General features: G+C 41.3%; 4 protein-coding genes and 1 long non-coding RNA gene across 8 annotated transcripts; 3 read left to right on the plus strand and 2 right to left on the minus strand.

Moving 5' to 3' along the window:
• Positions 1 to 568: 568 nt before the first annotated feature.
• On the plus strand, positions 569 to 2,890 carry LOC143371297 (complex I assembly factor ACAD9, mitochondrial). The gene has a single exon (XM_076816285.1). The coding sequence runs from the start codon at positions 862 to 864 to the stop codon at positions 2,737 to 2,739; it is 1,878 nt and encodes a 625-aa protein (XP_076672400.1). The 5' UTR covers positions 569 to 861; the 3' UTR covers positions 2,740 to 2,890.
• A 4-nt stretch (positions 2,891 to 2,894) lies between these two features.
• On the minus strand, positions 2,895 to 5,955 carry Trus (programmed cell death 2 like trus). Its single transcript, XM_076816310.1, has 5 exons — positions 5,371 to 5,955; positions 4,828 to 5,255; positions 4,293 to 4,748; positions 3,862 to 4,163; positions 2,895 to 3,157 (listed from the first exon to the last, which is right to left on the minus strand). Exons 1-4 carry the CDS (start codon positions 5,479 to 5,481, stop codon positions 3,899 to 3,901), a joined length of 1,260 nt encoding a protein of 419 aa, XP_076672425.1. The 5' UTR covers positions 5,482 to 5,955; the 3' UTR covers positions 2,895 to 3,157; positions 3,862 to 3,898.
• Positions 5,956 to 6,365: 410 nt separating this feature from the next.
• Ubc6 (ubiquitin conjugating enzyme 6) lies at positions 6,366 to 10,195 on the plus strand. 4 transcript variants are annotated; one of them, XM_076816330.1, is made up of 5 exons: positions 6,366 to 6,827; positions 7,697 to 7,777; positions 7,936 to 8,140; positions 9,638 to 9,804; positions 10,034 to 10,195. In XM_076816330.1, exons 1-4 carry the CDS (start codon positions 6,784 to 6,786, stop codon positions 9,791 to 9,793), a joined length of 486 nt encoding a protein of 161 aa, XP_076672445.1. In that variant the 5' UTR covers positions 6,366 to 6,783; the 3' UTR covers positions 9,794 to 9,804; positions 10,034 to 10,195. The 4 variants fall into 4 exon arrangements, with proteins under 4 accessions (XP_076672445.1, XP_076672444.1, XP_076672446.1 ...); XM_076816329.1 differs by having other exon boundaries at positions 6,368 to 6,827; positions 9,638 to 9,799; positions 10,030 to 10,195; XM_076816332.1 differs by lacking the exon at positions 6,366 to 6,827 and adding an exon at positions 7,027 to 7,340 and having other exon boundaries at positions 9,638 to 9,799; positions 10,030 to 10,195.
• A 631-nt stretch (positions 10,196 to 10,826) lies between these two features.
• On the minus strand, positions 10,827 to 13,132 carry LOC143371312 (inhibitor of growth protein 1). Its single transcript, XM_076816321.1, has 3 exons — positions 12,997 to 13,132; positions 12,172 to 12,375; positions 10,827 to 12,080 (listed from the first exon to the last, which is right to left on the minus strand). Exons 1-3 carry the CDS (start codon positions 13,130 to 13,132, stop codon positions 11,503 to 11,505), a joined length of 918 nt encoding a protein of 305 aa, XP_076672436.1. The 3' UTR covers positions 10,827 to 11,502.
• Positions 13,133 to 13,250: 118 nt separating this feature from the next.
• Positions 13,251 to 16,228, plus strand: LOC143371320 (uncharacterized). Its single transcript, XR_013085998.1, has 3 exons — positions 13,251 to 13,390; positions 13,951 to 14,092; positions 16,082 to 16,228. It is a non-coding gene; the product is annotated as an uncharacterized LOC143371320 (long non-coding RNA).
• The last annotated feature ends 1,325 nt before the right edge of the window (positions 16,229 to 17,553 follow it).

Consider the following 17,553-nt stretch of genomic DNA (forward strand, 5'->3'; position numbering starts at 1 on the left):
TCCTTTTCCACGATAGTTCGATTCGTTGAAAAGGAGGTTATGTTCAACAACATACGAATTTGTTTATTTATTTCTTTATTGAGAAACTGAGGATACAAGTCTTTCCTAGATGCTTCAGGGGTCATTTTGCAACCTTTTTTAGCAACAAAATTTTTTATTTGTTGCTTGAAAAAGCCTTTTGAAAATCTGATCAGTTTACGGACACGCAAATGCTAGCGACGCAGGGATCGGCAGGCTTAAGCTACGCTGATGGAGGGGGAAACATCTACAGGAGCGATGCGGTGGCAATGCATGCGGGAAACGCCACGGTTGGAGACGAACCAGCGCCAAGTGTGTGACGCCGCGGCCAACCAGCGTCGACAACATCTTTCCCGGTGACGCTGGTTGGCCGTGGTGTCGGTTTGCGTTGGCGCCACTTGGCTGGCTTGGCACTGGCGCCAGTTCACGCACCATACCACCGCTCCTGTAGGTGTTTCCCCCTTCACAGCGTAGCTTAATCCCGCCGATCCCTGGCGATGCATATCGAAAAAGAAACATGGTTTATATATATATCTATGGAAGAAACTAACTAAAATTTATTATTTCAGTTAAACCTGGCGTGGGCGTCTTTTAACTTAATACGTTTTTAACAGGAGTAAGCAGACAATATTATTACTAAATAATAAATTACAGTGTCTGAAACTGCTTTCACAGTGTGCCAAATATTTGTGGGCACTCTGTACAGAATGGAAGATAACCTGATATTTTCAGTAAGATAAACGCATGTCAAAAACCTCGAAACATTAGTATCTTCCTTCTTGCGTGCTTCGTGTTTAGCAGCGCCATTCAGCTTTTCTAAACATTGTTCGATAACAATCAACAATGTTCGCGCGACAATCGTTGCAAGTGCGGAGGCTTTTAAACTTAAGGTCCAATTGCATGCTGAAAAGGAATACACAGCAGGCGACGCAATCCAACATTCTAAATAACCATAACGTTTACTTTGCATCTCACAAAGAGAAGAAGCCGCAAATAGAGCCGGTCTTAAAAAATCTGTTATTAGGGCAATTTGAGAAAAAAGTCCTCGACTTCCCTGTAACTCAAACCAGCCAGAGATACAACGACTTCGTTGAATGGTTGAAGCCAATCGAGAATTATGTCGCCAGTTGCGCCGAATCAAAGAAGAAGTTGGACAAAAGCGAGGTGCTGGCGAACCTCAGAGACCTTAATGTCTTTGTGGCGCACCTCGACGAGGCCAATAATGGCTTGAATTTGTCTGAGACAGAATCGTTGAAGTTGATCGAGACGCTGAGCACATTACCATGGTTGGGCACGTACATGGTGAAGAACCATATCTTGCCCGTTCAATTGATTTCCCAGTATGGCTCGGAGAGTCAGAAGCTTAAATATTTTTCTGGTATCGTGAGCGGAGAAGTAACTCCTACGATTTGCATAAAAGAAGAGGACAACGGGACTAATATTAATAATATCCAAACTCAACTTCTGGAGAACATAGAAGAAGGTTCCTATCTATTGAATGGCGAAAAATCATTTGTTATTAATGGTAAGGATTCGAACCTTTTCTTAGTTTTTGCGAAAGATTTAATAGGAAATGCTTTTAATTCCACCATGTATTCTCTGGTCGCTGTTGAACGAGGTTGCGAAGGTATGACTTTTAGCAACGTCTACGAAACAATTGGTCGTCATGAGATACCTGTGTGTACAGTTAGGTTCGACAATGTAGCGATACCCAAGGCGAATGTTATTGGCAAGGTCGGCGGTGCATTTGACATTATGATGGATCTGCTAAAGCCTGGAAAGCAAAACGTAGCTGTGCAAGCTATCAGCATTTTACGAAATTTCATGCAACAGTTAGCAGTGAACGTTGTAGAAATGAAGCATTTCGATAGGAATTTCCACGAGTTTCACGCCGTGAAAAAAGTCTTGGGAGAAATGGTATTCGCTCTGTATACCATGGAAAGTATGACGTATCTCACAAGTGGGCTAGCTGATGTGTACGAGGATCATGATGTTGAACTGGAAAGAATTATTACCGAGAAGTATTGCGCGAATAAATGCTTGGACTGTATTCAAGCGGGATTACAGTTAATGGGCGTGCAGAGTTTCCTGAGCAACACTACGTACATACAAACGTTCCACGATGCCTTGGCTCTGACAACGATGGATACGAACAATATAGACGCAAATGTGTACATCGCGATGGTTGCCTTGAAACATACAGGACGGGCTGTAAACCAGCGTGTGTATAAAACGAGGAATCCAGCTATATTCCCTATATTTAACTTAAAGGAAGATTGGCTTGGTGGGTGGTTTCAGAAAGAGATAGGTATCGCGAATAATCTTCATCCATCGTTGCGGTATGGTGGCGAATATCTCGAAGAATGCACACAGAAATTGCAGAATAGCGTTTTCAAGTTGCTCAACCAGCACGGGAACGAAATTACCAAGCAACAGATAGACCTTGCCAGAATGACTGAAATGTTGACGGAAATATATAGCATAATTGCTAATTTGTCTCGTGCCTCAAGATCCTATTCCATTGGCCTGCGAAACGCGAGCACTGAGAAAGATATGGCAGTGTGTATGGCGTATGTCTCGAAAAGAAAAGTATCTATGATTCATGAAGATATCGGGGAGGGAGATCTAGCTAACGGTGACTATGTTCACAAAAACAATGTTAATTTAACGTACGAACAACGCGAGTATCCTATGGAACATCCTCTAAGCCGAACTTTCTAAATACTTAATTTTTACGATTCCATTGCGCTTCAATTTCGAATTATCAATTGTAAGCCCATCTTTGTAAATAATACTTTAGATATACGTATGTGGTTGTATAAATGTGTACATACAAACTGTGGAGAACAGAATAAATTGTGGAGTAATTAAACGTATTGCCATTAATGTTTCTGTATTTATGTACGAAGAACAATGTACAGTTGTCCTTAGACTACATCGAACTCGGAAGTAAAACAATTATTCTTCTCATAGTTATCCTACAATTTCTGAGAAAGGTAGTTGGAATGAACTTCATACCAGGAATTAGAGCTTTATTTTTATGCACCATTCTTTACCAGGAGTTTGAATGTATACGCAAAAAGGTGGACGGTATTTTGCTACGAAAGAATGCAATTATAATCTGTCTAAAATCGGAAGTTTCGGGAGACGTTCCGGTCTAGAGTTCCAAAAAATAGGCGATATTTAGGAATTAATTAAAGGAAAACTGCTATATATAATTTAAGGGGTCTTCTTGCATTGTATTAAGGATGTCTTAAATTATAGAAATATAATTTTTGTTTTATAATTAATCATTGCACATGGCACTGGGGGGTCGTTAAAGTCAAGGCGTCAAAAAATTGATCCAAATCGGTTGGACCTGTATCCCTACAAGTTATTATCCGATTAAACTGAAACTTTTTTTATTTTGAAGAATATACTTCTGGCTACGGGGGAAAGCAGAAAAAATACAAAAATGACATTTTTTTAGAAAATAACGACACGAAGTTTGAAATCACTTTTTCTCTATATTTGTCGTTCTTTTAACGCCTTTGAAAATTATAAATGTTCAATTTTTGTAATTTTTTCTGATGTCCCCCCTAGCCAGAAGTATATTCTTCAAAATAAAAAAAGTTTTAGTCGAATTGGATAATAACGTTTGGGGATACAGGTCCCACCGTTTTGAGAACACTGTGTCGAGAAAAACGCGTTTAAAGTTTTACGTGCATTTGTTGCTACTCAAATGCCTATAACTTCAGGAATTTTACGAATTTCAACAAATCCTTTTAAACACGTATTCCTAAAAGGTCGAACATTCGAAAAATGAAATAAAAAAAAAATCGACTTTTAGACCGGAAACTCCCCTCAAAGTTCTGTGGAGTCCATTTTAATCGTAATATCACTATAGTCTCTCTGCTTGAACAACAACGTGCTCCTCCCTGTACGAATCCGTCGCAGACCAGCAACTTCTTACGCAAGTGTATATTAAAACGGTTCCAAATTCAATCTGGAAAATCTTCTCGGTCCGCGGTTGCAGTATTAATTTGGAGATTAACGTGGGCAGAATTTGGACTTCAAATGTCATTTCGCCGTTGCAATGTCTACATTTCCCGACGCATCCACTAATAGGATAAAGTAATAACGGCGCGGAATTGTCTCGCGAGTACCTGCAACATAAAACAGAATAACAAGCTCCAACAATCTTCCAATTAATCAAGTTATTAAGTTCAGATTTAAACGTCACAGTAGAGTAGGCAAAGCATCATAAGATATTGTTTCGAGGCAGTTTCTTTTACCGTAAAAGCTGACCAGGATTCTTCTGTATTTGGGATACAAAATTATGGAACATCTCATCGCCATGCATAGGAATGCTTTTCTCATATTTCTCCGACTCCATTTCCGTAGTCTTGCCCTCGTCCGAATCTGCCGCAGGCTTTGTCGTCAGATCTGGATTCTTGTATTGGTATTCGACAAGCAAGTCGCGGACATGTGGCGAAACGTCCCCATTGAAATCTTCTTCCTCAACGGAGAGGAATGTCTCGACGAACGAGAAGTTTGTTTCTTTATTTGACTCTATCTGAATAGGAAACGGAGTTACTTCGTGTAGCAGAGTGACTAAGTCACACTGAGGCTGGATCGGAGTATCGATGCAGACGACTTCGCTCTCCTCTCCGTCAATTTCAGCGGATGCTTGAGGCAAGTCTAATCTACCTACTGCGCCTATCCCAACCGGCGATTCAATACTCGCTGGGCTAAAACCAATCGCATTAAAACGATCAACGAACATGCATCCAGAAAGATCGAATATTTCATTTATAATTCAGCACCTACCTGTTCGCGTTAGGATCGTCGACGTGCAGCACAGAGAACTCTTCTCTTATATTCTCGTCTACTTCCCTTCGCAAGGAGAAATTAAACTCCGTCGCGTTATTTGGCAACACATTGTTTCCATTCTGCTCCAAGGAATTGTCATTAATGTTATCGCCCCAGTCATTCGCGTCTGACAACCAAGATGTTGTAGATGGTACATTTATGCTGCTAGTGTCTAGAGCTTTGCATTCGTCCTCTAAAACTTGAACCCTCAGGCACGTCCAACTTTCATTCTGGTTCCAACAGTTTGGATTTATACAGGCGAAAATATAAAGCGTTCTATGGTACTTGGAGCTTTCTAATGGAACGTATAATTGAAGCGCCAGGAGTTGGTACAATCCGCAGAGCCGGCACTGCGGTAGTGACAATGTGGTCTTCTCATAACAGTTCTATAAACAACATACAGCTGTGTTAATTAGATCAGAGAACCCAGAGGATTCTAGTTAGAATTTCAAATTTGCCACTTGCTCGAGTATGAATGATTTCACATGCAGAGCAACTCACTGGAAATCCGCCGATCTTATTTGTCATAAAATTAATACTCGGCCGGTGTTTGTCAGTGACGTATTCATCTTCGTAGCCCAGGTACACCTTCGTCCGATTATCACAAGCCATTAAATCTGATTAAAATTATATTTCTTCATTGGAAGACTTCGTAGTAGGATAAGGAATACTTAAATCTCCGATACACCGTCCAGCCGTGCACAGCTGACATGCATCAGTATCGGTTTACGCGTGCGCTCCTAACAGTATCCTGCTCCATTATCGATTTTTAAATGCTTTATGTATAAGCGAATATTACGTAAAAAATCATATTTCACTTGTGTAATCTATCTTTAAACGTGCACGGTTTGAAGGGAATTAGGAAGATCCTCTATTATACGCGAAACGTTTCAATTATTTGTTTTTAAAATCGCACCGAGATCCACTTATCATACGAGTAGGTATTTCTAATTCGTAATTTAAATATCCGTGTTTCCTGAACTGGCGGAATCCCTAGAAGTATAGTCCTAACGTAAAGGCCTGCGCGCATTAGAGCTTTTGTTAACAATAGACGCGTCCGCGAGAATAGAATGAATATCCTTAAGTGTAACAGTCAAAGGAATTCTGCCGCACAAAATCGCATTTAACTGTGGAATTTAAATGCTCTTTAATTGACTCACCGACGCAGGAAGTTCTATGGAAACCGTGCGCGCTTAGAACATCGACATTTTGTGATTGGTCGCGTATCACAAGAAGCGCCTTTCCGTCTACATGCCGTTAACAATAACTTTCGACACACATTAGCAGACGCGGCGCGCATTGTTCCTCCATACTCTCCCCACGATCAAACGTGCCATCTTTTATTGTTAAAGCGTCTGGACTTGCCGAGACAGGGAATAAGTTCGGCGAGGTATATGACTATTGGTCGGTTAAGTCCGCTTTTAGTTTGTGACGTCATGCGCAAAACAGTTCATTCCTTATCCCCTCCGTGTGTCTGTCCAGCTGTCCGTGGTTTGGCAGTCCGGTGAGCGAATTTTCTCAGGGTGATCGTTACGTGGGGTTTCATGCTGGTGGCCCTTCTCCACGAGCGACAACCGAGAGCCCGAGGTGTCAAAATATCGACGGACGATTGTGCGGCGGTCGCGGGTCCCGGCTTAGGTAGAACTAATTTTGAACAACCTATAACGGTATTGCACGGATAGGGTTGGCCTTCGGACTGACAAAAGGCAAAGACGTACGCAGCAGAAACAACTGGCGTTCACGCGTGTATGCGACGAGGTCGTCGGAGGTAGCCGTCGCGCGGAGCATTGTGATCACGAATCTGCTCTCGCCCGGGGCCCACGGCATCAGCGCGGGGTGTGCACGGGACCACGAAAAACGTTCTGGAATTCGCTGGCATCGACGATACGGGAGCGACGAGCCCATTCGTGAGGGATGTCTACCCCCGCAAGAAGGAGACTAATGAGAGATTTCAAGAGGTACACCTTAACATTCTTATGTCACGGCCGACTATCCGTGTCACACCACCGCCATTGTAAATCATATTCTCCACGTCCCTGTCCCGATCCCTCGTAACCTTTCCGCGCGGCCAGGATCCTCCTCGCACGGGCAAGGGAAACGGGATGTAGGAGGGTTACAACGACGTTCGAACGTCATTGTGGGCCCGTCCTGCCGAGTTATTATTAGGAGCTTGTGATCGTTTACTGCGTCTCATTTGCGTCCCATTACCGAACCTTTCCGACGATTCATCGTCTCAATTGGAAAATTAGTTCCCTTTCGTCTCCTTTCTTCCACCGCGAATTCGGAAACGTTTACGGGGAGTCGTCGACGATACGCGAATAATCACGCTCCTGTTTGCCTTGTCACTTTCCATTCTTCATTACCATAAATATTTTCTTCACCTGCAGTGACCCCTTTTGCAAACAATAAATACACTCTCCAGCGACACAGCAATATTTATTACTACGTTTCTAATCGGGAGCCCTTTGCGAGTAAGGATCGTTGCGAAGAACGAGCTAATTATACGCTCTGTATGTAGCGCACAGTGTTGTTTTTTTTCTTGTAAACGATTTTTATTGGCCGACCCGTGTAATGAATGATAAGCAGATGCGTATACTCGAAAATTTATTCGGGTACACGTAGAGGATGTTGTTGGAAAATGCTTTATACGAAAAGGCATTGACGTGACATTGAGATTTGTGCGCGGTCTAAATTTGTACTTCGCGTTGGACACACGTGGGAATTGTTGGGATAAAATAAAGCTTTGCGAAGGAAATGCTTTTTAATGGATATTTGCTGCGGTAATTTTTCAGCATAATGATTTTTAATGAAATGTTTGTGTGGGTAGATTACAAGAAGACCCACCCACTGGAGTATCCGGCGCACCAACAGACAATAATATTATGATATGGAATGCAGTTATATTTGGGTAAGAGGAACTCGGTGTATATGATTTGATTTAGCGTGTTGTTTAACTAGAAATATGTGGGTGAACGTAGGCGAGCCTTATTTTATGCGAGAAGTTGAAACGAATGATTTTTTCTAATTGTTAGATATTTCATTTGGCAATTGTGTTATCCTTTCCAGACCACACGATACCCCGTTCGAAGATGGCACCTTCAAACTCACAATAGAATTTACAGAAGAATATCCAAATAAACCACCTACAGTGAGATTCGTTAGTAAGATGTTCCACCCTAATGTGTATGCCGATGGAGGCATTTGTCTTGACATATTGCAGAATCGCTGGAGCCCTACTTACGATGTCTCCGCTATTCTAACATCTATACAGGTATCGTAACTGTGAAACGATCTATATTATTCCATGGTTCGCAGTATCAAGAGTACTCTAACACGAAGCATTTTGTATATTTACTATTCGCACTTCTCTCATCTTGCATCATAATCATAATTCATTTTCTCGTGATAAATAAACATTGTACGTTTAGTTCTGTAAGAGTATGACAAGGCAAAGTCAGTATTTCTATTGGAAACTAAAGAAAAGAATATTTATTGTAAATGATAACGAACAATAAACATTCCCGTTTCTTTTACATACGCTCTTGTATTCTTAATTCTGCAATGCAATATTAGGTTTCTCTGCAAAGAGTGTAAATATGTTTTGCATGGCACTTAAGATAACTAGAAGATGCAATCGCATATATTATTAAACAGATGAGGATAGAGAGTGCTCGATTTCTGTTTTTGGTTTGCGAGAAGTATGATACGTCTCGCGTGCACTTCAGCTTTTCTGTTAATTTTCCGATAAAAGCCAGAGCGATTCATCTAAGTTTTTGCCTTAACAGCGGTTGCAATTCAGCAAAGTCTAGTTCAGCGAATTCGAAATTGTCTGCGAATAATATCAGCGTAACGTCGCGCTTGTGATTCATTTAACCGACCACAAGTGTAATTCTAATCGCCGGCACCGAGTAGAAGCGTCACCCGTTTACAATCACGGCCGCGCATCGTTGACGGAAAGAAACGATGGGAAGAAGTATTTGGAATATTGTGTAACGAATACGACTTGTGTGGTTGCAGTCGCTGTTAAGTGACCCGAACCCGAATTCACCTGCCAACTCTATGGCAGCGCAACTGTACAAAGAGAACCGACGCGAGTACGAGAAGCGAGTGAAGGCTTGCGTGGAGCAGAGTTTTGTGGATTAGTCGCAGGCGTTTTCACGATGCTGTTGCAGCATCAGTCAGCCACCTACAGCCATCAAATACAGTGGAGAACGTGCAGCCTTACCAAGGAGCTAACGCTAAAACATTAGCATGTTTCTTCCTAAAAGCTCTATTGAACTATCACGATGTGCAACATTAGACCGAATTTTTACAATGTTGAATAATAAATTATTATAAAATTGTGTATTTATTTATTTCGATATTTGATAACACGAAATTAGTAATATCATTAGGGGATAACTAATACTTGGCGCTTTTGTTCCTGTGCTGCGAAGCATTGTCTTTCACGAGCACAGAACTGTGTTTCAATTAAATTTTAGTACTTCATATAGTGCGTAAATTTACATACATATATATATATATATATATATATATATATATATAAATATATACACACACATATATAAATACACAGCATGTGTATATATATATATATATATTATATACATAAACATAAACACATACACATAATAAATGCATAATTTCACTTTATAATCTCATGGTTTTCTTTAACCTTACGCTATTTACATTTAAGATAAATCTATCTTACGTTGTCGCATTATCTGTACGTTGTGATTATTGAAAGTCTATAAAATATTTGTTACAGTCCCTTTTGGATGAACCGAATCCAAATTCTCCAGCCAATTCCTTAGCGGCGCAATTGTATCAAGAGAATAAACGGGAGTATGAGAAGAGAGTAGCTACCGTTGTTGAACAGTCTTGGTTGAACTTCCAAGAAAGTCACACGGAAGATCCCCGCTGACATTAAGTATGCTTTACCTATTCAATAATTTCGCGACACTCGCCCGACGCTATTTTCTATATCATTTTCATGGATTTAAGGCCTGAAGTATGTTCCCCCGTGCTGCCGAAACTGTACATTGAATCCTCCATTGTTCTACAGAAAGTTTTCTATCTATTAATCCCGAGCTAATAATTACTGCACGGTCCTGCCGCTTCAAAGGCGAAGGCATTTATTTGACTTTGAATGTGTTTCAGATACATAGAAATGTAGAGCACTGGAGTGATGGAATCGCACTGTGAACTTATGTGATCTTTACCTATAAGTATACATAAAATGTGTATGATTTTGCTCATTATAATTAGACTTTAGACGCCCATATACAAATAAAGTATCGAAAAATAATAAAAAAAATTATATAAACACCGCTTTGCAACAGTTGATTCACATTATAACTAACAGCTATATTTAGATGTATGTACGAACGGCTTCATGAATCATTTTCAAACCGGCAAGGAGCCGGAATGTTAATGAAGCGCTTGATCATATGTTCTAAGGAAGCAGAATGGAAACGTAGCTCGTTCCTTTTCGAACGCCGAATGTAATTATGTCAGTGTATAAATATAGTTCCGTGCAGTTAAAAGGCGCGTGGTCTTTGTGGAAGGATAACTATTGAATATTTGTAATTTCCTAATAAAGTTTAAACGATATTAGTAACAGTATATGCTAATTAGTATCCTTTCACAGCAATTTGTCGATTAATTACGAAGGAAATGGTGGAGCGGTCGCAATAAGAATTAATAAGTTTAATGAAAACGTACAACTTGTGTTTTATACATGTTTTATAAAAAGAAAAATGTTTATACATATGCAAAGCACGCAGATCGCTTGTATGAAACAATTTGTTTCACTAATTAAGTTCACATTCGGCTATGAAAAATGATATAGCTTGCGAAACGAAATTTTATTATTCTAAAATGCAGTGCTTGTATGTACAAAATAAATTCTCATTGGTAAAGTGGAAGGTACATAAAACAGAATTCGATAAATACACTTTATATCAAATACATAGCGATTGCTCATAGCGAATCTGAACTATATTTTCTATACAATTATACATTTTACAAATAAGACAACAGAATTTTACCGCCACTTAACACATAGTAATACAATGATAAGTCCGCAATAAAACCACATGCATCGCAATATGTATCAATTAAAAAAAGATATTAACATTAAACTATTTTATTTATGACACAATTTATATTACAAAAAGTTAGTTCGATCTTTTAATACTGCTATTGTGTTTGAAACATGAAATGTATATTTTGGTTCGCTGCCAAAGGTCTATACTTTTGACGCGCTACCGTTCGAAATGTGCCGATGTCTAATTTCAAATCTCAAATACGTACAAATCAATACAGCCATTACGGAGATACCTATTTCACTCTCGTTATTTAATATTTCCATGTCACAATTATTTACATAGCGCGTATCGTACAAATACAATTTATCCGCTACCGCAGCAGCCAATTATACGAGAATTCACACTCGTATTTACATAACAGTACATGGACGACCAAACAACTTGGTCCGGTTTCTCACGAAACTACCGAGATACTTCTTCACCGGTCGAAAGTTGTGTTTAAAATTACAAAGTATATTTCAAGAGTTCTTCAGTTTCAATTAAGTCTTCCAAAGTGTTTGAATCGTTCACCGGTTTTCTCCTGCTACGACTTCTCTTCTTTCTCTTTGTTGTACCTCTCTAACTCTTTCAGAAACTGTGCTTTGGGCTTCATGACGTTCGGCCGGTCCCCTCTACATTTCGGGCAGAACCATTTACCTTTCGGCTTGGTGCTTAACGAGACACAAGAGAAATGGAACCATTCTATAGGGCACAGATCGTTGTCGCATAATATCATCTCTCCGTACGATATTTGATCGCAGAGGCAATACGTCGGTTCGTCCGGATCTATCGCGAGATCGTCTTCCGGAGGCGGTGGAGTATCCTCGCGATGCTGATTTTGCTGATTGCCTTGCTTAGACTTCCTCTTCTTCCTCTTGCCAGTATTAGCAGTAGCCGTTTTCTTCTGATTACCGTTGCTCGTGTTCGACAAAGAGTTGGACCGTGTCTCCGTCATCACGATCATGTCCATCGCATTAGAGGACTCGACCAATGTCTCCGTTCTCGTCCTCCTAGCCCTCTTCGTCTGCCTTTCTGTGTTATTTGCATTGCTGGAAGAGTTCGAGTTAACATTCGCGTTTGTCTCGCGCGTCGATTCGCTGCTCTCTTGTTCCTTTCCGAAGTCTGCAGAAAATTCGGAATGAAAAACATGATACAACGTTGAAAATATAGTAAGATGGTAAAATATGACACTCTTAAGAGGGCAGGCGCGTACCTAGATTACGATAATCCAAATCCAGTTGCCTGGATTTGTTCTCTATAAGATCCTGAACCTGTTGAACGATCTGCAGCTTCTCGTCTCCTATTTCCTGAGCAGCAATCAATGCCTGCTGAACTCTTAAAAGCGCTCTCCTCCTGACAGCCAGGTCTGTATCGTTTCTCAGTGCTTCCTGCTGTTGGTCCACTTCGCGTAGGTATGCTATATTAAATTAGAGAAGAACAAAAGAAGCAACTTGTAATATTTCATTGGAACATAATGCTACAAATGTAAAGTATAAGCAAGCAAGCAAGCAAGCAAAAAAAAAAACAGATCCGTGAGGAGATCTTTTCTGTAGTTTATTATAGCATTTACAATATATTTAAAAATACATACTTGTGATTACAAAGTGATATATTGAAACGAAATTATAAATTTTTTTTTTCACAACAAAAAAGCAGAGGAAACAGTAACTTTATGTCACTGCGAAAATGTAAAAGGTTACATGTCCAATGCGGGACTGTCCCGCACAATGTGGGACGTCTGCTCACTTTATACAAGTGATATATGTGAAATTTAAATTATTTAATAACAATTCAGCGCGTTAAAATGCAGGGTAAATTGTTGGTCAAGCAACATTGTTTTTTTTCATAGATATACGCAAAATCTTTGTATGTTACCCCGCTTATTTCTTATTTTAACAATGCATAGTTCTCTACGAATATGTACGTTATATATCGCCTAGATATTTATGAATTTCCAAGTCACGAAAATCGAATATTTCTGATCGAGATCTGCGAGTGCGTACGGCCCAGGGATGTTTGAAAATTTGATCTTAATTACTTTGACAAGTGGCGTCCAGCTCTCGGAGCCGGGAAACGTGCCTCTGCAAGTCGTTCGGCAGATTCTCCACGCAGTCCAAATAGTTCTCGATGTATGTCGCGGAATATAAAGCCTCGACTACAGCTTGGTTTAACATGTTCAGCTGCTTACGAATCTCCCTCGACGGTTAAGAAATATAAAAGCAGCTCGTCCGCCAATGAGATCCTCAGTGCCGGTCCGTTAAGCTTCTCGATGGTTCGCACCATTTATACAGATACGTGTTATCAATTGTTTTACAACTACACCGAAATCTGGATCGATCGGATCGCAAGCGAACGTAAACTGTTGTGAGACTTTTTCTCAGATACTCCATCTGTATTTGTCATGAGAGTCAAACATGGCTGCCGTCCCATGAGTGAGTTCCGCAAAGCTCTCTCCCTAAAAAAGACGCGAGCCCGTCGCAATCCCTAATCGCCTCGTTGCCAGAAATTCGTACAAGTGCGTCTCAATGAGATCCTATAAAATTCGCCCGCAACATGTCCGACCATCACCGATTCATTAAACCTCTAAATAAAAATTTAATGGAGCAACATGATATTTCGACCAGTGTTTGACAACAAAAGCCTCAAGATTTTACGCTTATGATCGTAAAAGACATTCATAATTGTTTATTCACGTATTATTCTTGAACGCGGATGTATACGAATGTTCAGCAATGAAACGAGCTTAATGCCCGTCTGTTGTACGAATTTTATACGACGTTATTAAAATTCGTTTATTTGTACATTGAAAAATAATTGCTCGAGTTTCAAAATTGTCTGGCATACGATAAACGTAATTGAGCCGAGAAATTCAGCTCGGCGTAACAAAGAATCGTGCGATTTAAACGCTGATTTGACTAGCTGCTGTGACGTCAGAGCTCGAGGCACGGGCTACCAATCCCGTCTCACAACCCTATTTGATTTCATTCGGTAGGAGAGTCGTGTTTGGGTTCTCGTGTGACTGTTGCCGCAGGAAAAGTTCGCTCCCTTGCTTTCAAAATCGCTACCGAGCACAAAGAGAAGATGACCTCCACGGGAACCTTCCAAGGATTCGGCGACGCCAAGAAGTCTAGCAAGTAAGTAGCAGGCTTTGTAGTAGCAGATTTACTATTCGCACGGATATCGTACGAGATTCGTGTGCCTTTTTCGCCCAGACGGGATCCTGTATTTATTTTAACCTATCATTCAACGACGAACCAGCGAAAATTGTTTATTGTAAGCGAGAGATGCTTATACTCCTAACGATTATTACCGAGCATGCTGAAAAAGAGCTCGGTCATTTAAATATTAAAAGGATGTTATTATTCCATATACTTTTGTGCTTTTTATTGTCTGCATATTTCGAGATACTGTTTTTACGGGCAATAAGGGCGAAGGGTACACATTTGTGCAAATAGTAACGGAAATAAACGAATGGCGTCTTGTTGGTTACTGACTTTTTTGTTATGCACCGTGCGTCAGTTTGAACCGGTCATAACCGGACAATCCATAGGTCTTTGTTGCTGTGGCAACGTTTTGGCGAACCATTAATGTTGGAATGATTTGAATTGCTTTTTCTTGCAAGCCGATTGCATTAGACAAATTGGATCCACGAAAATATGGGTAGATTAAAAGAATAGTGCATTATTCACGTTGTCGTCCGTGATAAATGGAATGGAATTGTAGGTTAAATGCAGATTGCTCGATGTTTATCGCGTTTATTGGGTTCAGCGTTGTAGTAATTTTAATACATCGTGGATTTTCTTACTTGGAATATCATTACCAGGGCGATAGCGATCTTGCAATTTGTGTATTGTTTCACCTTTCATTGTGTTGTAAGATGATATCTAACGGGATTTTGTCATTTAAATAAGTCATCTTTTCGGAAACTTTTGGCACACGAAATCTATTTTATGCAATCTTCTCTTGTACTCACAAGTCCGATGTGGTAAATAATTGAACTGTTGCACTCGCAATTGCCGAGTCGGTAACGCTTAAAGTGCGCTGAAATTCTAAGTTCGGAAGTTTGACAATAGATTGCGTTAGCTACGCTGTTTTCGCGATTAGTGTTTTAAAGATATAATTTTTAGCTCGAATCGAACTGATTTTCCTTCTTTACGGAAATTTATTAAATATACTGTCGCCCATGGTGATTAGCGGATTAAGTAGAAATTGTCGAATTAATACGAACGCAACTGATACTGTACAATAAGAAGTAGTTTATGAAACTACATAAAACTTTATCTCCATCCGATACACGCGAAATGGAAATGCCATAATTACGAGAGCAGCATCGTTTGCGTAATCTTTCTCTGCTTTCTAAGGTCTTGGTGAGTGAGTTCACGTTGGCAAGTGTCACGTTACAAGACTGTCGTTTTCGCGAAAAAATTCGTGGTTTACCGCGTGACGGCTGCAACATTGCAACGCCATGTTTCTCATAAACGGGGCGCCAGACTTCCCTGTATAATCGAAACAAAAAATGGGGAAGAATTCATTGACGCGAAACAAAAGGAGTTAAATTGTACATTTTTATCGAGGTACTTGTCGCGTTTTATATAAGCATGCTTGATTTAACTTGCACGATAAGTAAAGAGTTATCAGATGAACTGAAAATAACTAGTGGCTGGACAAGCTTTGCTGCTTGCCAAATATAATCGTTTTCATTTTAATACAGTCGCATGGACAATGGTGATTAATGGTGTATTCCACGCGGCATAAATATTTTCGCGAGACGCCAGTGCGAATAATAAGCATAGTTCTGTGGGATACACGCGAGTCACGGCCGTTTCAGGCTGACTCATCCGACGTGTAGTTCCTAGCGTGCTGCATAGAGGCGTGTACATTTAAGCTCGAAGCTTCGTAATTGCATAGGTTGCGATCTGTGTACTACCCACCCTTTGTTCTCCCTCTTTTCGTTCCTCTGACGCTCTTCTGTCTCTTTACTTCGCCCATTTTCATATGCCCCTCGCCGTTATTACTTCTTTTTTTTTCGTGCTGTTTGGACACCGCGGTGCATAACAATAGAGGGAATTCAGAGAATCGCATGGTCGTAGGAGCCTTGAATTTTCCACGTCCGTTGTTTACAGACATGCAGGGGGAGAATGCGATCGGGGACAGGTGGTCTTTGAGTGTAATTCTTGGTGAAAATGTTAATAAAAAATGGTGCGACTATTAATCCTTCCTCAAAACCACTAGGAATCCAAGCGTCATTAATAAAGACTCGTTACACCTCAGGTACATTCGGTCCAACACTGAAATCCCACAAAAAGCCCGTTTCCCTTTTTCGTTCTACAGGAAAACGTTAAAGGAAACCAACTGTGGGATTAGGATCTTTTACTTCCGCGTGGTAACCCGCGCAATGGTCATATCTAAGCTACAGAGCTAGTCAAAACAGACTTTAAAATTCCCCAACAACAAGCCATAAATATTTAAACTCTCCAATTATATGAGCCCATTTATAACGCAAAGCAATAGCTGGCCATTTTATTCGCGGTGTAATTATCCAAATGGAATTCCTAAAACAAGATTAGCTTCTTTACGCTCGCTTCGAGGCATAGTTGTTTAGCGTAGTACATCGGGCTACTTCCGTTTCGGATTTTGCCGAGCACCTTGCTCGTTACGGTGAAGTGGCGCCGAGGTATTCCTACGAGCAAAATCCACGAATCGAGCGCGCGATACCGAAGGATAAATATAACCCACTGTCGCCGGCCAGGCTGAAGGAGCAGCCCAAAAGGGAGTCGTCTCCCTGCTCGTGAGTGGTGCTTTAAGGACACATGCCCCTCGAGACCTGTCTGCCGTCCAGCGCGCGCATTCTGCGCAAAACCGGCTGCTTAAGGCCCCGTGCACACGTGCACGTAAGCCGGTCGGTCTTCTCCCCTACGCAGGTTTGCAACGGCGCGACGCATTCGATCGCGGCCGTCAGTGGGATTTCGCGATTGCACGGAACAGGCGGCCGCCGCACGCTTCCCTATCGTGTTTCTCGACTTTTTAGAGGTGGCGCCTCCTCGTGTTGCGTGCGTCAGTTTCCCTCCGCATTTTCTGCCTGCGTCCCTTTCTATCGCCGTCGGCCGGCGCACTGGCGCGACAAGGAGCGGGACGGAAGAGAGGAACGCAAAACGGCGCGTGACACAGGCCGCGGCTGAACCACGTCTAGACCGCTCTGTACGCGCATATAACCGGCACGGGATTGTCGCGTCGTGACATCGAAACTCGCGTGCCAGTGCATTCCGCAGCGACCGGGAGAGACCGGAGGAAGACTTCTTCTTTGTAAACGAATCGAAGGAAAATGTGGGCCGGGCAGGACGACACGCAACGATTCAAAACCAGGTTCGTGGATTTATATCGGCATTTCTCTTGCGAGGCATTTTACGTCCGCGATTCTTCGACCATCGCCGGGGCCCTTCCGTCTCGCGTCACCCTCGAACACACCCCTTTTTTCTTTTCTCGGTCGTTTTGACAGGCGGTTTATAACCTCGGCGTGCCTTTCTCCGTGTGATCGGGCGACAAGTTCGACGACCTGTCCTCCATCGACAGGTCGGAATTGCAGTTCCGTAACCGC

This window comes from Andrena cerasifolii, chromosome 7 (genome assembly GCF_050908995.1).
Source record: "Andrena cerasifolii isolate SP2316 chromosome 7, iyAndCera1_principal, whole genome shotgun sequence".
Lineage (NCBI taxonomy): Eukaryota > Metazoa > Arthropoda > Insecta > Hymenoptera > Andrenidae > Andrena > Andrena cerasifolii.

Bases quoted from the DNA above. Each gene is read 5' to 3' on its own strand.
- Ubc6 (XM_076816330.1), top strand. From the start codon at position 6,784: ATGTCTACCCCCGCAAGAAGGAGACTAATGAGAGATTTCAAGAG. The intron at 6,828-7,696 runs GTACACCTTAAC...TTGTGTGGGTAG, and splicing joins CTAATGAGAGATTTCAAGAG to ATTACAAGAAGACCCACCCA. The intron at 8,141-9,637 runs GTATCGTAACTG...TATTTGTTACAG, and splicing joins CTATTCTAACATCTATACAG to TCCCTTTTGGATGAACCGAA.
- LOC143371312 (XM_076816321.1), bottom strand. From the start codon at position 13,132: ATGTTAAACCAAGCTGTAGTCGAGGCTTTATATTCCGCGACATACATC. The intron at 12,376-12,996 runs GTAATTAAGATC...AATTTAATATAG, and splicing joins GCTGGACGCCACTTGTCAAA to CATACCTACGCGAAGTGGAC. The intron at 12,081-12,171 runs GTACGCGCCTGC...AATTTTCTGCAG, and splicing joins TTTGGATTATCGTAATCTAG to ACTTCGGAAAGGAACAAGAG.
- Trus (XM_076816310.1), bottom strand. From the start codon at position 5,481: ATGGCTTGTGATAATCGGACGAAGGTGTACCTGGGCTACGAAGATGAA. The intron at 4,749-4,827 runs GTAGGTGCTGAA...GATTGGTTTTAG, and splicing joins GACGATCCTAACGCGAACAG to CCCAGCGAGTATTGAATCGC. The intron at 4,164-4,292 runs GTAAAAGAAACT...TTTATGTTGCAG, and splicing joins AATCCTGGTCAGCTTTTACG to GTACTCGCGAGACAATTCCG.
- LOC143371297 (XM_076816285.1), top strand. From the start codon at position 862: ATGTTCGCGCGACAATCGTTGCAAGTGCGGAGGCTTTTAAACTTAAGG.